The following is an 18,931-nucleotide window of genomic DNA, read 5'->3' as shown; positions in this document are numbered from 1 at the left end:
ATTTGTCTCATTTTAGACTATGGCAGGGAAAGTGTTTTCCCGTGGTTACGAAATTATTCAGTCAGGCGGTAGAGTTGATATTAACCAGTTGCTAGATGACTTGGCTGCTGAGCAGCATTTTTCACAGGAAGATAAGGTGAGGATCAAAAGATTAAATCATAAGAATTCTGTTTTGACTCAGTGTGATATAGCACATATCATTTTTTCACAGGACGTTAAGGTGATGATCAAAGGATTAAATCATAAGAATTCTGTTTTGACTCAGTGTGATATAGCACATATCATTTTTTTCACAGGAAGATAAGATGAGGATCAAAGGATTAAATCATAAGAATTCTGTTGTGACTCAAAGTGATATATCACATATCATTTTTTCACAAAAATATCATGGAGTAGAATTTTCATATGTTGTTTTACAAACAGAGCCATACTGTTTAAATTAGATTTAATTTTTAAAGCAGTCTTTGATATTTACACATAAGAGAGTTCAGCATATTTCCTATATTTGATTCAAAGTGACAGTTAAGTAGCACAATCCATTTCTTAAATTTGTCCATTAATAATTTTTTATCAAAGATCAGTATCTTTGAGAGTTTGTTCTCTTGTTTTATTATATTATCAGTTTTAAACATTAGTTCATGACAGTTACCAAAATATAGGCTAGACTTTGCCAGTTTACAGTTGTATTTCTATACTTGTTCCGTTTCACTTTTGCTTATAGTAAAATGTTTGAAACTTGATTCATTGCATACAGTCTGTTCACATAATTAATAAACGAGTTGGTTCCATTATGACATACAAAGAGCTTACGGCATTTGTGCAGGATATATTTAGATAACACTTTTATGTATCATTTATATTGTTGTAGAGACAGTGTATTCTAAAATACATTTTTAGTGTTGTATGCACAATGTATCCAAAAATGTAATTTGATAGTGTTTTAGACACAGAATATTCTCAAATACATTTATAATGTTGTAAACACAGTGTATCCTAAAATGTAATTTGGTAGTGTTTTAGACACAGAATATTCTAAAATACATTTGTAGTGTTGTAAGGCACAGTATATCCTAAAATTCATTGATAGTGTTTTAGACAGTGTATCCTAAATAAATTTATCGTGTTGTAGGCACACTATATCCTAATATACATTGATAGTGTTGTAGACACATTATGTCCTAAAACTCATTGGTAGTGTTTTAGCACAGTATATCCTAGAATACATTGATAGTGTTTTAGCACAGTATATCCTAGAATACATTGATAGTGTTTTAGCACAGTATATCCTAGAATACATTGATAGTGTTTTAGCACAGTATATCCTAGAATACATTGATAGTGTTTTAGCACAGTATATCCTAGAATACATTGATGGTGTTTTAGACATTGTATCCTAAAATACATTGAAAATGTTGTACACACAGTATATCCTAAAATGCATTGATAGTGTTGTAGGTACAGTATATCTTAAAATACATTGATCTATTTAGATAACATCAGAGCATTGTATTATCAGGTCTAGTATTTAAACCACTTGCCTTGTCAATAATTCTTATTTTTCCATGATCATGTTCAGTATTTAAACCACTCAGTGTCTGTAATTCTTATTTTTCCATGATCAAGTTTGATATTTAAACCACTCACCTCGTCCATAAGTCATATTTTCCATGATCAAGTATGGTATTTAAACCACTTGCCTTGTCTATAATTCTTATTTTTGCATGATCAGGTTTGGTAATTAAACCACTTGCCTTGTATAAAATTCCTATTTTTCCATGATCAAGTTTGATATTTCAACCCCTCAACATGTTTATAATTCTTATTTTTAATTCATATTTTTCCATGATCAAGTTTGGTATTTAAACCACTCACATTGTATATAATTTTTTTTCTTCCCATCATCAAGTTTAGTATTTAAACCACACGCCTCATCTATAATTCTTATTTTTCCATGATCAAGTTTGATATTTAAACCACTCACCTCATCTATAAGTCTTATTTTTCCAAGATCATGTTTGGTATTTAAACCACTCTGTGTCTATCATTTTTATTTTTCCATGATCAAGTTTGGTATTTAAATGACTCACCTTGTCTATAATTCTTATTTTTCAGTGATCAAGTTTGATATTTAAACCACTTGCTTTGTCTATAATTCTTATTTTTCCATGATCAAGTTTGGTAGTTAAACCACTAGCCTTGTCAAAAATTCTTTTTTTTCCATGATCAAGTTTAATATTTGAACCATTCGCCATGTCTATAATTCTTATTTTTCCATCATTAGGTTCGGTATTTTTGAACCACTTCGTTTATAATTCTTATTTTTCCATGATCATGTTTTACCATTCCATGTCTATAATCCTTATTTTTCCATGATCAGGTTTTGTGTTTAAACCATTCCATGACTATAATTCTTATTAGGCCATGATCAAGTCCATCATAGATCGTGAAAGTCAGAGCACATCTACAGTAGTAGAGCCAGCCTCAGCAGAAGCCATTGTCCCAACCCATGACCACGTTTCCACCCCAGCTTCTGTCCCACAGTCTGGACCCACTTCAAATACTTCTACCCCAGTTGGTGGTGACTGGACTGTAACAGTCCCAATAAATGATTACCCCCTGGATGAGATGGCATCTCTGCCTCCCCTTGGAACCCGTGTAACACGTGGTCCACACTGGAAGTGGGGAGATCAGGATGGAAACGGAAGTGGAACAGTTGTTCGTCATGTGGACAAAGGTATATTGAATCACTTGTTAAATACTTGCTCTTGATCTGTGACATCTTATTTTTTACTTACTGGACCTTGTTGTTGTTGTTGTTGTAGGGCTTAACGCCATTTTTCAGCACACGATAGGCTATACATGGCGGCCAGTATTAATGGTGGAGGAAGAACCCGGGAAAACCCCGGAAAGAACCACCAACCCTCGAGAGGACTTACTGGACCTGTTTAAGTTGGTTGTATTAATGTTATATTGTAACATCATTGCAATTTCATGTGCTGCTGGATTACAGCTGATTTTCATTTTTGAGCAATGTCCTCTTTGTAGGTCATGTTTTTTTAATGCATAGTAATTGGTCAGGTAAAAAATCATAATCAGCTGCACTCAGGCGGACATGAAACCCTCTGGCTCAAATTCTCTCTGCCCAACCAGCCCTACTTCATTTCTCCCACCGTCCTTTGTATATGATCCCTGTGAAAAATGATTTTGAACTGACATTTAAAAAGCTTCCTCGGCAACCTAGTAGTGATTAATACTTCAACCATTGCAGGTTAGACTGGTCCCTGCACATGTAAAAAAAACTCGTGTTTGACTGATATATGTAATCAGTGTTCTTGTACCAGTATATACTACAAGTTAAAGTCATTGTAAACTTACATGGCCCTGTATTCCTGAAACTATTTTGGGGAGAAAAACAAATTTGAACTCTTGACTTAAATTTGAATCATTTAATTTTTTAACTTTTAGAGACTCACATTAGTTCATTTGTTGGAGCATCAGACATGTGATCTAATGGTTATAAGTTTGAGACCCACCCTGGCCAGCCCAGGTTGATGGTCTCTTAGCTCTCAATTTCTGTGTACAATATAGTCAATAATGCATTAAAAGTGCCTTTTAAATAAAAAAAAGTAAAAAGATAGCCATCTTTACCTTTGATTAGAGTGAATTTATGATCTCAGAAATTGCAGAATAAGCACAATATATGTGTGTTTATGCTAGATGTCATTGGTATTGAAAGACCCTGAAATGATGCATTACATCTTCATCTTTTTTCTCTGAAAGTTTTGTTTCTGCAGGACCTGATTTAGAAAGGAATTTGAGAAAGTTACACTGTACATAATTGTTTGACCTATGATAAGTATACATTAACCCAGTATAGCAACTAATGGCATGTAACAGTCTTCTGTCCATCCAGTTCTCCATTAGTGTACTGTACACATAGCAACTACTTGCCCCATGTATCTGTGACTTATTGTTTGGGCCCTGTACATGTAGCAACCACCTGCCCCATGCATCAGTGACTTATTGTTTGGCCCTCTTGAGCCCTGTACACATAGCAACCACCTGCCCCATGCATCAGCAACTTATTGTTTGGGCCATGTATACATAACAACCACCTGCCCCATGCATCACAAACATATCATTTCGCCCCCTTGGGCCCTGTATGCATAGCAACCATCTGCCCCATGCATCAGCAACTTATTGTTTAGCCCCCTTGGGCCCTCTTGCACTTTTTATAGCAATAATCCATCCAGTTGGATTATTTAATGGCTGGTCTCTTTATTGTCAATAACATATCATCTTGACATAAATCTGAATATCAGTCAATCAATATAGCTTGGTAGTCAACTATAGATTGACTAATTTCAGTTTTTATGGAAATTGTGTTTGCTACAAACATGAGTTTGTTAACATAATAAATACATATTTTCATGTAGAAAACAATAGAACCCCATCCTCAATTACACATTTAGGTACCAATAAAGATGTCATCTCTTGCAAATTCAAAAGAATCAATGATAACCACAAACATAATCGAACTCATAGTATATTATACCTAACTACAGGTTCTGCTCTTCATTTTCATACTTTGCACAATGCTTGATATTTACAGAAAGAGAATTGTCCACTTAACCTCACTGGTTATCCTGGTTATTTCAAAACAATGTTATGTATTGTTAAAAGAATGTTTAATTCCTGTTATTTTGGTGTATGATTGATAAGTGTAATTTGGATAGGTGAGAGATAGCTTGGCTTAACTTCGGATGTGCTTTTCACAAAAATAATTACTAGCTCCACCTGGACACTTTCGCTTACTGGACTTAAAAAGCATATTAGAAACCAAGCTGATAACCTTTGTAAAATAAAAAAATATATTTTTTAATTCATTTGTGGCAGATTTAGAAGCTAGTTTTGTATTTTGCGAGATGCACATCTTAAGTTAAGCCAAGCTGTATAATCAGAATTATAAATTGAATTAACTGCTCAAATTAGTGTACTTTGGACCAGTTTAAGTTTATTTATTGAGCACATGCAAACAGCCATTTTGAACATCTGTCTTCTTGGTTGCATTTTGGGTTGGGGATTATATAGCTTGGTTTTATTTCAGATGTGCATATTTCAAAAATTGTTAACTCCACTTGGGCATTTCCACTTCCTTGACTTAGTATGTAAGTTGGAGGAGAAAAAAAAACAAGTAGCCTTTAACTGTGTTTTTTCATTTATTCTAATATATTTTCTTATTCATTTATTATCAGATTAAGAAACCTGTATTGTCTGCTCTGGAAAAATTAATTTTCCTGTTTTAATAATTGCTCAAGCTAGTGTACTTCAGGCTAGTTAAGATTCATTTCTTGAGCACATGGAAGTAGCCATTTCGATTAACTGTCTGCTTTATTTAGCTAATACTGCATGTAAATAAAGACATTTCAACCACAGTATATGAAAGTAACATAGTTGTATCCCAAAATTCTCACTTCATATCTGTCTTTCTGGCTGCTGATCCATCATTCCATCCATCCATTACCTATTTAGATGGTAAGATTACTCATATTTACTGTAACTGTTACAGTAGTTGTACATTGTGTGTTGGAAGAACTATTCAGATGGTAAGATTACTCAAATTTACTGTAACTGTTACAGTAGTTGTACATTGTGTGTTGGAAAAACTATTTAGATGGTAAGATTACTCAAATGTTCTGTAACTGTTCCAGTAGTTGTACATTGTGTGTTGGAAAAACTATTTAGATGGTAAGATTACTCAAATTTACTGTAACTGTTACAGTAGTTGTACATTGTGTGTTGGAAAAACTATTCAGATGGTAAGATTACTCAAATGTTCTGTAACTGTTCCAGTAGTTGTACTTTGTGTGTTGGAAAACTATTCAGATGGTAAGATTACTCAAACTCATTACCACTCTCAAGACAGGTTTTCATACTTTCTCAGCATTTGACTAATTTTTTTATTCTTTCAGGAAAGGTCACAGTCTACTGGGACAATGGTAATATAAGTGACTACAGATATGGGTTGAACGGAACAATTTATGATCTGACCAGAGACCCAAATTATCGCCAGGTTGTCCCTGGTCAGATAGAGGTTGGTTGCTGTGTAGCAAGAGGTGAGTACATTATGTATGTGGATTTTCAGGAATTAGGATATAAATTATCATTAAGGTTTTGAGAACTACAATGAAAAATATTTTGATGTATACTTAATGCTTGAATAGGTATACAGATTCACTTTGTTACACATATTTTGAGGTATAAATGCTGAATGGGCATACAGATTCACTTTGTTACATGCATATTTTGATGTATAAATGCCTGAATGGGCATACAGATTCACTTTGTTATACACATATTTTGAGGTATAAATGATTGAATAGGTATACAGATTTACATTGTTACACATATATTTTGAGGTATAAATGCTTGAATAGGCATACAGATTCACTTTGTTACACACATATTTTGAGGTATAAATGATTGAATAGGTATACAGATTTACATTGTTACACACATATTTTGAGGTATAAATGCTTGAATAGGCATACAGATTCACTTTGTTGCATGCATATTTTGAGGTATAAATGATTGAATAGGTATACAGATTTACACTGTTACACACATATTTTGAGGTATAAATGCTTGAACAGGTATACAGATTCACTTTGTTGCATGCATATTTTGATGTAAAAACGTCTGAATGGGCATACCAATTCACTTTGTTACATGCATATTTTGATGTATAAATGACTGAAAATTCAGTCATTTATACAATTCACTTCATACTAACTGTAAATTCATTGCAACTGTTTTGTGCTAACCAAGTTTTACTGTATTTTTATTAAACTGACTTAAAGATGTTTACACGCCATTCTTTGACATTGAGTGACCTGAGATATAATAGAAGAAATATTTTGTTAAATCCATTGGGCTAAGGGTTAGACCATCATTAGTATGAACATCCACCAAAGTTCTGGCTTTGGTTTGTAACCACTGTATATGTTTTCTGCCAGGAGGAGTTCATAGTTTTCTTTTGTTGAATAATATGTAATTTCATTTTACAAACTGCAGATGTATATGTTCCTGCAACCTGTATTTTCATTACTTTCTTGCAGGTCCAGAATGGAGTCGTGGGGATGAGGATGGAGGGGAGGGTACTCATGGAATGGTCCTTCGTAAACTACCAGATCAGAAAGTCATGGTAAGTTTCTTTGGTATGCTGATCAGGTTATACCCTATATAAAAATAATACTTTTTAATCTGTTTTCACTTCAGTATAATTTTTGTCTTGCTGTAGTAAAAAGCAAAATATTTTGTCTTCAGTGGCAGCAATAACAGTGAGAGTTTGTATTAAAGTCTTGAAAGTTCTCTTCAAAAACTCTACATTAAAATGCAGATTGCAATGGAAACATGATTTATTATATAATTGATATTGAGGTATGGGAAATTATTGGTAAAACATTTTTATTGTTTTATTCCTATTAATTTTACGCATATAAAATGTATCCTTATATTTCCACATTTTAAATTACAGGATTTTTTATTATGCCGCATGATAACTTGTATATAATATACATACTAAGTTACATGAGAAACAAGATTTTCCTTCATGCCATGTGATAACTTGTGTATGACCTATGTGAATTACATTAGAAACAAGAAGCAAGAAAAATTCAGTTTTGTGATTTATACAATGAAAACATAAGTACCTTAGAGGTGTGAAAATTACTTTTCCTCAAAAGATCTTTCATTCTCCATCAATTATTTCTCTTTGAAGTTTTTTCACATTTAAAGCCTTGCCATCTATGTCGGAATGCAGTGTGTTTTCATGTTCAGTCTATGTTGCAGTTGTGGACAATTGGCCTAGGGCAAAATATTTTATGTCAAAAGTGTGATTTATTGCATCCAATTGGGTCATCTCAGAGCTACTAGTTTCTTCAGTCCAAGTTATTGTTTAGGACAACCTTATTAAATATGATTAAGACTAAGTTTAACTTAATAAGAGGAGTGGGTGTATATGGTGAGTTTCAGCTTCTGTGTTTTAATTCCTGAGTAAGATTGATATATAATACAATAAACATTTTCTTTTTCTGCATTAATGCTGGATATATTTCATCCCATGGAAAAGGAAATATTTTAAAGCATGGCTTTGCTACTTATGAAAATCATAAAGGTTTTTATACCATGAGACGAAATGTATATGATATTAATGCATAAAAAGGAGATGTTTTCAGGAATCTTCCTTGCTTTATTTTTGGAAATATTCCTGAGTTAAGAATGATATAAATAAACATGGCAAACAATTGTACTTTTTTATTCAACAGGTTAGATGGCCATGCAGAGTGATAGAGACATACAATTTTGGAGAAAATAACAAGTTTGAATTGGCAGTGGTGTAAGTTAGCTATGTGCACTATTGTAATCCAGATTGAAATGGTCAATATCAGTACAGTTTATAATTATAATGGAATGAGTTGTTCTATGAACGTAGTTCATGTGTATCCTACAGTCTTATCATTTGACTTTGTTGATGTTATATATATATATATATATATATATATATATATATATATATATGTATGTATGTATGTATGTATGTATATATATATATATATATATATATATATATATATATATATATATATATATATATATATATATTATGGTCTGGTCCTCTCCTACCTCCCCATGACTTTGTTGGTTTGTCAGGCAGCATTTTAAAGGGGCCCTGAGTGGCCAAGTGGTCTAAAGCACTCACTGTTCCAGATCAGTGCCATCTCTTCTCTGTCTGTGTGGGATCAAGTCTCAGGCTCGGCTAACATGGGTACATGAGAAAGCTTGCCATTAGCTTCTCATGGGTCTGTGGTTCTTTCCGGGGTTTTCCCAGGTTCTTCCTCCATCATTTATACTGGCCACCATGTATAGCCTATCTTGTGCAGAAAAATGGTGTTAAACACTACAACAACAGCAACAACATCAGCCAGCATGTTAGTTTTACCTCATTTGGTCCTCTGTTGCTTTTTGGACCATCATTGCATGCCATTGGTGATAGTATGAAAGCTGAGCAGCAGATTTTTTCCTATGAGATGCAGTGATGTCTCTGGAAGTTTGATGGGAATCATGACAGACAAAGCAACCAACAGAGAGACATACAGTTGGAATGTAAAAGTAACCCCAGGGCAATGGCAAGTATGACATATTAATGAATGAGATTGGCCGTAAATAATTTTAATTGTTTCAATTACCTCTTGCTGTTTAGTCGTGTTTGCTCATGAACTGGCAGTGTTCTGCCTCCTGAATATCCAGTGATATTTTTCACCAAATGTCAGTCATAAATTCAGGATTTTGCTTTTTTGTTCTGTTTTAGTAAGAATATGCTACATATGGTATACATTATTTTTTATTTTGACCATGTTTTATGTGAAGTTTTGTCAATTACAATAACTTAGTTTTCCTGTGGTTTTAGACTGTATACTTTAACAGACATAGGATTTTATGTCATTAATAAATGTTTCTGTAACACCAATTGTACACTGGGTGTTTATAGCATTTTGTTCATGCAGCATCACTAGTGACATAATACGATAACTGTTTCAATGGTGCAACAAAGGCTGGTTCGTGACAGGAATTTCTTCAACCCCAGCTAGAAATGACCCAACACTGCCAGGTCACCATCTGCATGGCCAGCAACCATGCCATCCATACTCTCAGCAAACAAGCCAGTTTTTGCAGCATGAAACAATCATCTGGCAGAGTCGGCTTACTATTTGTTCATGCCTTATTAGCAGATGAGGAATGTAAACTTATACAGAGATGATGGCATTGCATCATCTATGCCAATGGATATGGTTTATCTGGATAGGAAAGCCGAACCAAAACAGGATGATATAGACAGTGTAGCTTACTCAGATCCATCCATGGAGTAGACTGAGTTCAGCTTCAAGGCTGCAGTGGAAGAAATATACAGGAGGTGTTGTTGGCTTCAGAATGCCCTCCACCCAGTACCATCATGCATGACTATAAAGTTGAAGTGTTGGAGGAAGAGATTCCATCCATAAGAATGCTTCCTCAGTTGGCTAAAATTAGAGTGACTAATGACCTTGTCTCAGAAAGACTCTGTGATCCAGGTAATGCGAAGACTTTCTTTTATGAAAGCCAAATACCAGTCATGTTTTCATCTTGCTGATAAAACTCAGAAGGCGTCCATGCTGATATCCTGGCTTTGGATTCAAATCTGGCAGTGGTTCACATGTCCTTGCCATGGCTTTTTAAAGTGGACAAGAATGTACAGTGTGACCCCACTATAGCTTGGTGGTTGTGGTTCATTGAACCTGATAATGTTATAGACTGAACCATGTTATAACCAACCAAGTCACTTAGCAGAAGAAAATGTTGTATGTACCAACAAAAAATGGTGGGAGGGGTAATAACAACAGGGCAATAAATACATCATTTGATTAAATGGAGATAAAACTAGTCTGAAATACACTTGTATATTGACAACTTACATTTGTATGTGAGAAATCCATGAATTGGAGTATAGATCACATGTTATAAAACTCATATATCAGTCACATCCTGTAAGAAAACACAAAAAACATGTATAAAAAATGGTAGTCCTTGTTTGATCTAGATCCCTTTGACCACAAGCACATGTCACTAATTCACTACAATTGTTGCCAGTAGCACATGGCTATAGTTGTTTACATGCAAGATGTAAATGTAATTAATCTGGCTTTGATTTTGGTCAACTGGAGACTGCTATCAGAGAATAAGGCTATAAATAGGGAAATAAAAATATTAACAAATTAAAAAGTAACTTGGCAGCCAGATTTCTTTGGTTTCAAAATATTGGAAATTTAATTTGCATTTTATGCTGTTGTTGGTAGCAATCAGAAGCAGAAATGTTTTTCCTGCAAAAAGAAAACTTTCATGGCACATTAAACATCTTCCAATCACTTTGGAAAATGCAAAAGTCTATCAGATTCCATTGCATTTATTTATGTTTGGTGCTGAGTTCCTTTGATAAAAGGTGTTTTTACTGGAAATTGTCATCAGCCTGCTTTGATGAACTGTGTATTTTTTATTGAAATCACAGCTTAGAACAGCTTTGGAGGACCAATCAAATGCCCAGTTGTTATTCTGGCAGCAACATTAAGTAACTGTAGAACATTGATTGAGACTGATTTTGTTTAAATTTGCTTAGTATTAGACAGAATGATCAGTGCTTCAAAGGTAACCAGTTTTCTTTAATGTTTCAGCACTCAAAAAATGTCCACATATATTACAAATAAAATCTGCCATTGTTTTGTCTATTGTTGTCATTCCTGTTCTGCATTCAATGGTTGGTCGATTGTGGCTAGTTTGGTAGTATGACTGTTCAAGTGTTATCACAGCATACAGTACTCAGCATACAGTACTCAGCATACAGTACTCAGCATACAGTACACAGCATACAGTACTCAGCATACAGTACACAGCATACAGTACACAGCATTACAGTACTCAGGCCAGATGACAGCATAAGCAGATTATGATATATCAATGCACTGTTACGATGGTTTGTCAGTATGAACAAAGGATGTTTTATGTAGCAATAGATAGATTCCAGTGCATTCTATATCATAATTTGTGGCTTAATTGTATAGCTCATTTGAATTTCTCCACTGCAAAACCCAAGGTTTTAAGCACAAATTTAAGCAGCTAACAATGTTGTCACACAAAAAGTCACTAGACAGTATATTTTGTTGCCAATAAGGAAAACAAATTTGCAATTTGTGACATTGGCAAAACCGCAACAGTCCCTGAATAAACTTTTTACACCTTAATTTTAATATTTCAAGAAGAAGAAAATATTTTTTCATGCACAAGAAAGATACATGTCTGCAAAATTTCAGGAGCCATGACACAATCGTTTTATATTAGAATCTATACAGGATCTCTTCCCCAAAATCACAGTAAACTTTTTACATGTTAGTTTTCATACTTTTAAGAAGAAAAATAATATTTTTCATGCACTAGAAAAATACCATGTGTATGAAATTTCGGAGCCATGTGATGATTGTGTTATATCCAAATATGTATTATAATAGAAATTGTTATAGTGGGGTCATGCTGTATTACATGCTGCTTCAAAGCTGATTCAGTGCCAGATTTGACTTCATTGGGGATTTTCCATCTTGCCGAAGAATTGGGCAATGAACACACCTGGGAGGCAGTGGCCCAGTTTGATCAGGTTAATAACAAGGCAACTCTCCATCCCATAGCCAACGGCTGCCTCTGCCAATTTCGACCTGATATGACAAGACACATGTTAACACCTTATGTTGCTTAAGACACATAGCCTGGCATTATAGATGATTCCATTTGACTTGCCATTAGTCTTTGGGGGAAAAATTGAAAACATTTGGTGGCAGGCAGATCAGGAACTCTCCTGCAAACTTGCCGCCCAACCCACCCAGGTTTCTCGGCCCCAGGTATCTGAGTGGTCTAAAGCAATCACTTTTACCAATCACTGACATCTCACCATTGTCCATGTGGGTTCTAGTCTCTGCCTCAGCCAGTGTGGGTAAGTGAGAAGGGTCAGTGGTTCTTACCAGGGTTTCATGGGTCCTTCCAGTACAATGAAAATGGGCACCATGTATGGCCTATCATGTACTGAAAAATGGTGTTAAACCCCAAAATAACAAACATCATTTTGAAGGCTTTGGATTTCATTTATTTAACCTCTGTTTTTTTTCTCTCTGTTCCGATGGACATACTTTTAATTCAGTAGGACACTTATCAACAAACAGGCGATGGAGATTCTGCAGAAACTGCAATCTCTGAGGTTTATTCGAATTTTTTTCTTATCCAGAACACAAATGGCAAGTTGAGGCAGATCATCGACCAAAGCTGCCTCAACCAATACTTTATGCCACCAAAGTTCAAGATGCAGATGGTGTGATTGATTCCATAGGAAGGGACAAGTATGCTGTCAGTCATTTACTAAATCATTTGCTTTTATAGCAGACATGATGAGCAGGGATGTGAAGAATTTACTTCCTCCATCAATACACAGTTTCCTGTTGTCAATCTTGAATCTGTTAGACATGTAAGCATGTGATCGTGTGTATTTGTGTATGGTATAAATAGAATATATGTATGGTATATACTCTGTATCCTTGATATATCACTCATTTACTTTAATTAAAAGTAAACTTGGCAAAGCCTCATTTTCTTTCAATGAAAAATTGATGTCTTGTATATCAAAAGCACTGAATACATTATATATATATATATATATATATATATATATATATATATATATATATATATATATATATATATATACACACCTCTCCCTCAAGGGACCTCCAAAAATAAAAAAATTCTGCTTATACTTTGAGAAAACTGGTGGGGGGGAATTGGGCTGTTTAATGACTGAATCCTACTTTTATAATGATGTCGATAATAATTGTTAACAACACACTTTTTCAAAATGATGTTCATTATTCTGAATAAATAATATTTATTTTCAAAATTTCCAACATGTAAAAAGATTTTTCCAACTGGTTTCAACAACCATCACATGTACACGAAAATATGTGTATTATGTCACTGCTTTTTGTTTTGTTGATTAGTCTGGTGCTCAGAGTGGTATTAAATAGTATACTAGCAAGTCGGGAGTCAAAGTAGCCAGAAACTAGACTATCTGTCGATATACCACCAAACAAGATTCCATTATTTAAAAAACTACCGACATTTTTTTGGTGAGACAATCGCCTACGTCGAAACTCAAGTTTCATATTGTTCAATTAGTACAATATTGATGTCATGATTTCATTGATATTAATAGTGAAACTTCTTATCATCCTTCAGGATATCTGTAAGTGCCAGTTCAGAAATTCTCAGAAAATTGCTTGCCCACAATGGTCCATATATATGAAACCAAGCTCTTTATTTTACAAAGTATTCATTTCGCTTGGTTGCCTTGCTATCCTTGGTCACAGTTATGAAAGAGTCGGTTAATTTAAGGTAGTTTATGTTACATACACAATAAAATTTATAACAGTGTTCAAGTGATCAACTGAATTGAGTTCACCCGACATACAACTGGGGCTGCTAGATTTTAAGTATGTAGGATTTGTGTGCCTTTTAACTTTTTTTATATTCCACCTCCTTTATTTGATTCAAAAGACATAATTAACATGACAGGGCCTAATACAAAGGAGACCAGCTGTTAATTCATAGCAACAATACAACAAATACTTCCACAAGTCAGTTATCAAAACACAGACAGCACTTAATTAGGTTCTCAGAGAAATGCTTGCAGACATAGCTGTTACAGTAGATTGACACATTTTACATTTAAATACATATTGCATTTATGATGATTATGCTCAAGTGAACCTAAAAGATAGAATTAAAACACAAATTTCACTTAATTTTTTTTATTTAATTGGCATTTAAATATTATGTACTTCCTACACCAGGCATGACATTTTCATTTATTGAAATTTCCTTGAATATCTTTAATTATCGTGTGCTAAAAATGTTATTTGGAAAGAAAATCTAACCAATTATATGACTTATTATTAAAATTTGATAATTTCAAAATGTTTAATTAAAGTTTCCAGGTCATATCTACCATTTTCGATCATAAAACGAGCAATATATCAAAGTTTCATTTACCATGTTTGATAGCGATTTTTTTAAAGTTGAATAAATAGAGATCAATTACTTTTTCATATTTTCTGGTTTAAAATAAAATGGGATTCATGCCTGACCCTGCGTTATAAGCGGGTTCATGAGTTATCAGGGCGCGAATCATCGAGGGGTGGTGTATATGTGTGTGTCTGTGTGTATATATATATATATATATATATATATATATATATATATATATATATATATATATATATATATACATACATACATACATACATACATACATACATACATACAGAGAGAGAGAGAGAGAGAGTGACCCCGCTATAGCACGCTCCATTATAACATGAATTTGGATAACATGGTGATGGTGTGGCTCCCAAAATATCATTTACATGTATTTTTCTCATACACGAAAAAAAATCTTGCTTAAAAGTATGGAGAAAAAAAATGTTACAAGTTTATTATCATTTTGGGGGAGAGGTTGTATTTGAATAATACAAGACAATTGTGGTGTGGCTTCTGCAATTTTAAATGTATTTTTCTGGTACGAAAAATAACATGTAAAAAGTTTATTCTGGGATCGCATAGATCTTCGGTGATGTCACAAACTGAGATAATTTTTCATTTATTGGCAGCAAATATATACCATCTGCTGATTTTTTTTTATTGGCAACATTGTTGGCTGTTTCAATCTTGTATATACAACCATTGGTTTGGAGTGGAGAAATTCAGAGGCCCCATGAAAGGAAGCTGCAAACTGGATATAAAATGCACTGAAATTTATCTATTGTTACATAAACAAATTCTTTGTCCATATTGACAAACCATTTTAACAGTGCATTGTTATATCATAATCTGCTTATCTTGACATCTAGCAAGAGTACTGTATGTTGTGAGATATCCGCTCTTTTTGTTGATATTTATGGTAACGGAGATCAACTGGATGAGGCATTATCTCATAATCTATCTTTTGTCAGATTTTTGGCTGCTCGCTAGTAATTAATATATTTACAAAGACTGATATTTGTATGTGGATGGTAAGTTAAATTCCTCTTCTTTTCAGTCAGAATTAGCACTGCTACAGTGGCCTAGTGGTTAGAGCGTCCGCCTTGGATGTGGGAGGTCATGGGTTTGATCCCCGGCCGAGTCATACCAAAGACTTATAAAAATGGTACTAAGAGCTGACTTGCTCGGCGCTCAGCATTAAGAGGTTATTGTTAGGACTGGTCAGCCTGGTGTCAGGATAATGTGACTGGGTGGGACATCATGCTACATGTCTGCGGCATGATGCCCTAGTGCTAGACATCACTATAAACTGCCACACTGCAGACATCATAGCGATATGACTGAAAAATTGTTAAAGCTATGTTAAAAATCCAAATCACACACACACATACTCAGTCAGAATTAAATCCTTCAGAACCTTGGCTAGTGAATATGTTGCATCATATAATGGCCATTTGAGCAGATAGATTAAATTATCCAATTTTAGTTTTCATAAATATTACAGCTGATATTTCCAATTGTTTGGAAAGTCTACATGACAGTCAGTAGTTTAACTTAGTATTTCATGTTGTGCATCTGATAAACTTTTGTATAAAATCAAATTTCCATAGTCCCTTTTGGTTTGTACAAAAATCATTTCCAATGTATTTTGTTTTATACCATTGCAGAACACAGCCAAGAGATTCCCCTGGCTCAGGGTCCACAAATTTGGGGGCACACATATCTAGTGTTAGGTCTGCACTCCAAGGTACTGTAGCAGCATTCCCATCAACTGGAGTGGATGCCGGAGGGGGAGGTATGTGCATGTACACTGAAAAAGTGGCCTTGAAAGTAAGACATTTGCTTTTTGTATTAGCAGGCTGTTTTTTGACAACTGGTGATAGTAAGTAAATAACAATGGATAAAGACTTCCCATTCATAAAGGTTTCTTAAATACACAATCTTAGACTTGTCTTAGACATACAGATCAGCTTGCAAATCTAACTCGCAGATGCTTGATACAATGCACAATCTTAGACATACAGATCAGCTTGCAAATTTAACCAGCAGATGCTTGATCAGATATTCAGTCAGGGACTTAGACATTGTCTGGATGCATTTAGACATTTCCTTTCAGTAAGTCTCGCTTGATCAAAGATTTAAGAATTGGACTGTTCACTACACTACCCAGCTATCCTGTAATCCCTCTAATCCCATTTAAAGTGGCAAATTTCTCAGCAAGACTTTCTTATGATGTCTGGCTGGTCCCAAATGAAAATGGTATCAGTCTAATGTCCAGTATAGCTGCCATCTTGAAAATCTTATTACTATTTGTTCTTAATGTAAAACCAAATCAGCATGGGGTTTTCATCTGAAGACTTCTTATCATGCCCTGTTGGACTTTAATGATAATTATGCTGATCTGTCATCCAGTATGGCCACCATATTGTCTGGCTTGAAAATCTTGTTATCACTACTTCCCCTTGATGAAAAGTAATATCAGCATTTAGTTTAACCGGAATACTTATTTTGGTGTCTGGTTGGTCCTGAATAAAAATGATGCTGATCTGTCACCCATAGAAGACATCTTAAAAATCTTGTTATTGCAACTCCTTGTAAACAAGAAAGTATTTTCACTTGGGGCTGATTAATCATGGTAGCCAGTTGATCCTAAATGAAAATGGTGTCAATTTCACTTCAAACATGGCCACCATGTCAGCCACCTTGAACATCTTGTTATCACTTCTTCTCCTAATGGAAAGTCATATTGACATCGGAGTTTTCACCAGAAGACTTTCTAAGGTGTTTATTTGTTCATTAATGAAAATGATGTACAGTATGGCTGCTGAGGTGGCCATCTTGAAAATCATATTATTGCTACTCCTCAAGAATTGATGGTTATATCGACATGGGGTTTTCACTAAAAGACTTTGTATGATATCTAGTTGATATGCAAATCATGCCAGTCTTGTATCAAAAATTAATATGGCTGCCATGATTGCCAGCTTAAAAATCTTGTTTTGCTACTTTTCCTGAATTAATGGTCATATTGGGATTACGTTTTCACCAAAAATCTCCTTATGATGTTAAGTTTGACCTAAACGAAAATGTTGCAGATTTTATATTCAGTAATAGTGGCCACATTGGCTAATTTTGAAAATCTTATCACTCAAGAATATCAGAGATGATTTTCACACTAGCAGATGGGCCCCTACTGAGTCCAGCTCTTCTAAAAAGATGAAAATTTATCTTCTCTGTCAATCTCAAAGGGCAGTAACTCCTACACTTTACCTACTTTTGCCACCACCTGATGTTGCTAGCTTTTAAGCTTTGCTTCCGTACAATATCACATGAGACATCTCATATCATTTTAAGACAAATCTGTGTTAAATTCAAACCAACCATAAAAAAATTTGGATTTATTTAGATTCCTAAACAGGTGATATTAGTTTTTGAATTTTTCAAATATTTGGTGAAATTTTTTCACCTTCACGGATTTGGTAATATTTAGAGTACTTGATAAAACATGCTATTGTTGATGCACACTAGCTATTGCTTGCTCACCTAGTTAGTAAGGGGTGTTGTTTTAGCGACTTCCTAACATGCTGTATTAATTTATACAGTTTTTTTTATTTCGGTTAATCTTGTCTTTTCAATTAAACCTGTATATGAAGTGTAATAAATGCAACAGTTTCAAGACTTAGGAAGACACGAGTGATGGCTTGCAATTACAAAAAAAGTACTTCATCAGTACCATGCAGTCTATACGCCATATGATCAGAGAGTGTATAGTCCGTGTTTTTGCAAAAGTCGTGATGATACAAAATTTTAAAATTGCAAGAAGTAATTATGATGCAGTATGGGGAATGTACCCCAATTTCTAGGCAACCAAGACGGCATGTCTGAGTACAGCCTTTAGGCCTGTAAGTCCAGGTACATGCTTTATTTAACAGATCCATTGTTTACTACTGTACTGTCATCCAAATCCATCCACATTCGTCCAACCAGTTGAACCAGTCGTCCAGCCAGTCCAGCCATCTCAGTCAGGATATCTTGCTAAAAGATCCATCTGTGTCCTGGATAACACAATGACTTATATTTTCATCTTCCCAGACCTACAACTTGATATATCTACTATTATGGAGATCAAAATGACATATACCAGCACCAACCGGACCGAAAAAAAAAGATTTGCTTGTCTGATATCAATGTCTGCCATTCTCTTGCTGAACCAGCCTTCTGTACTGGTATGACATAATCCTCCAGTCAAGCTGGCTTCTCCTATCTTCTC

General features: G+C 34.5%; 1 protein-coding gene across 5 annotated transcripts in view; it reads left to right on the top strand.

The window, feature by feature from the left end:
* Positions 1-18,931, top strand: part of LOC149800542 (uncharacterized) — an 88,088-nt gene that overhangs the window by 49,483 nt on the left and 19,674 nt on the right. For all 5 annotated transcript variants that reach the window (XM_089954476.1, XM_089954477.1, XM_089954478.1 and 2 more), the window contains 6 exons: positions 17-136; positions 2,419-2,734; positions 5,973-6,116; positions 7,119-7,204; positions 8,328-8,398; positions 16,329-16,456. In XM_089954476.1, the coding sequence (XP_089810602.1) occupies positions 17-136; positions 2,419-2,734; positions 5,973-6,116; positions 7,119-7,204; positions 8,328-8,398; positions 16,329-16,456 (865 nt within the window). The remainder of the gene's footprint in view (positions 1-16; positions 137-2,418; positions 2,735-5,972; positions 6,117-7,118; positions 7,205-8,327; positions 8,399-16,328; positions 16,457-18,931) is intronic.

The sequence above is a fragment of the Sinohyriopsis cumingii genome, chromosome 4 (genome assembly GCF_028554795.1).
Source record: "Sinohyriopsis cumingii isolate HCF-2022 chromosome 4, ASM2855479v2, whole genome shotgun sequence".
Taxonomy (NCBI): domain Eukaryota; kingdom Metazoa; phylum Mollusca; class Bivalvia; order Unionida; family Unionidae; genus Sinohyriopsis; species Sinohyriopsis cumingii.
Note: the sequence above shows the minus strand (reverse complement) of the source record. Positions and strands in the feature narration are given on the sequence as shown.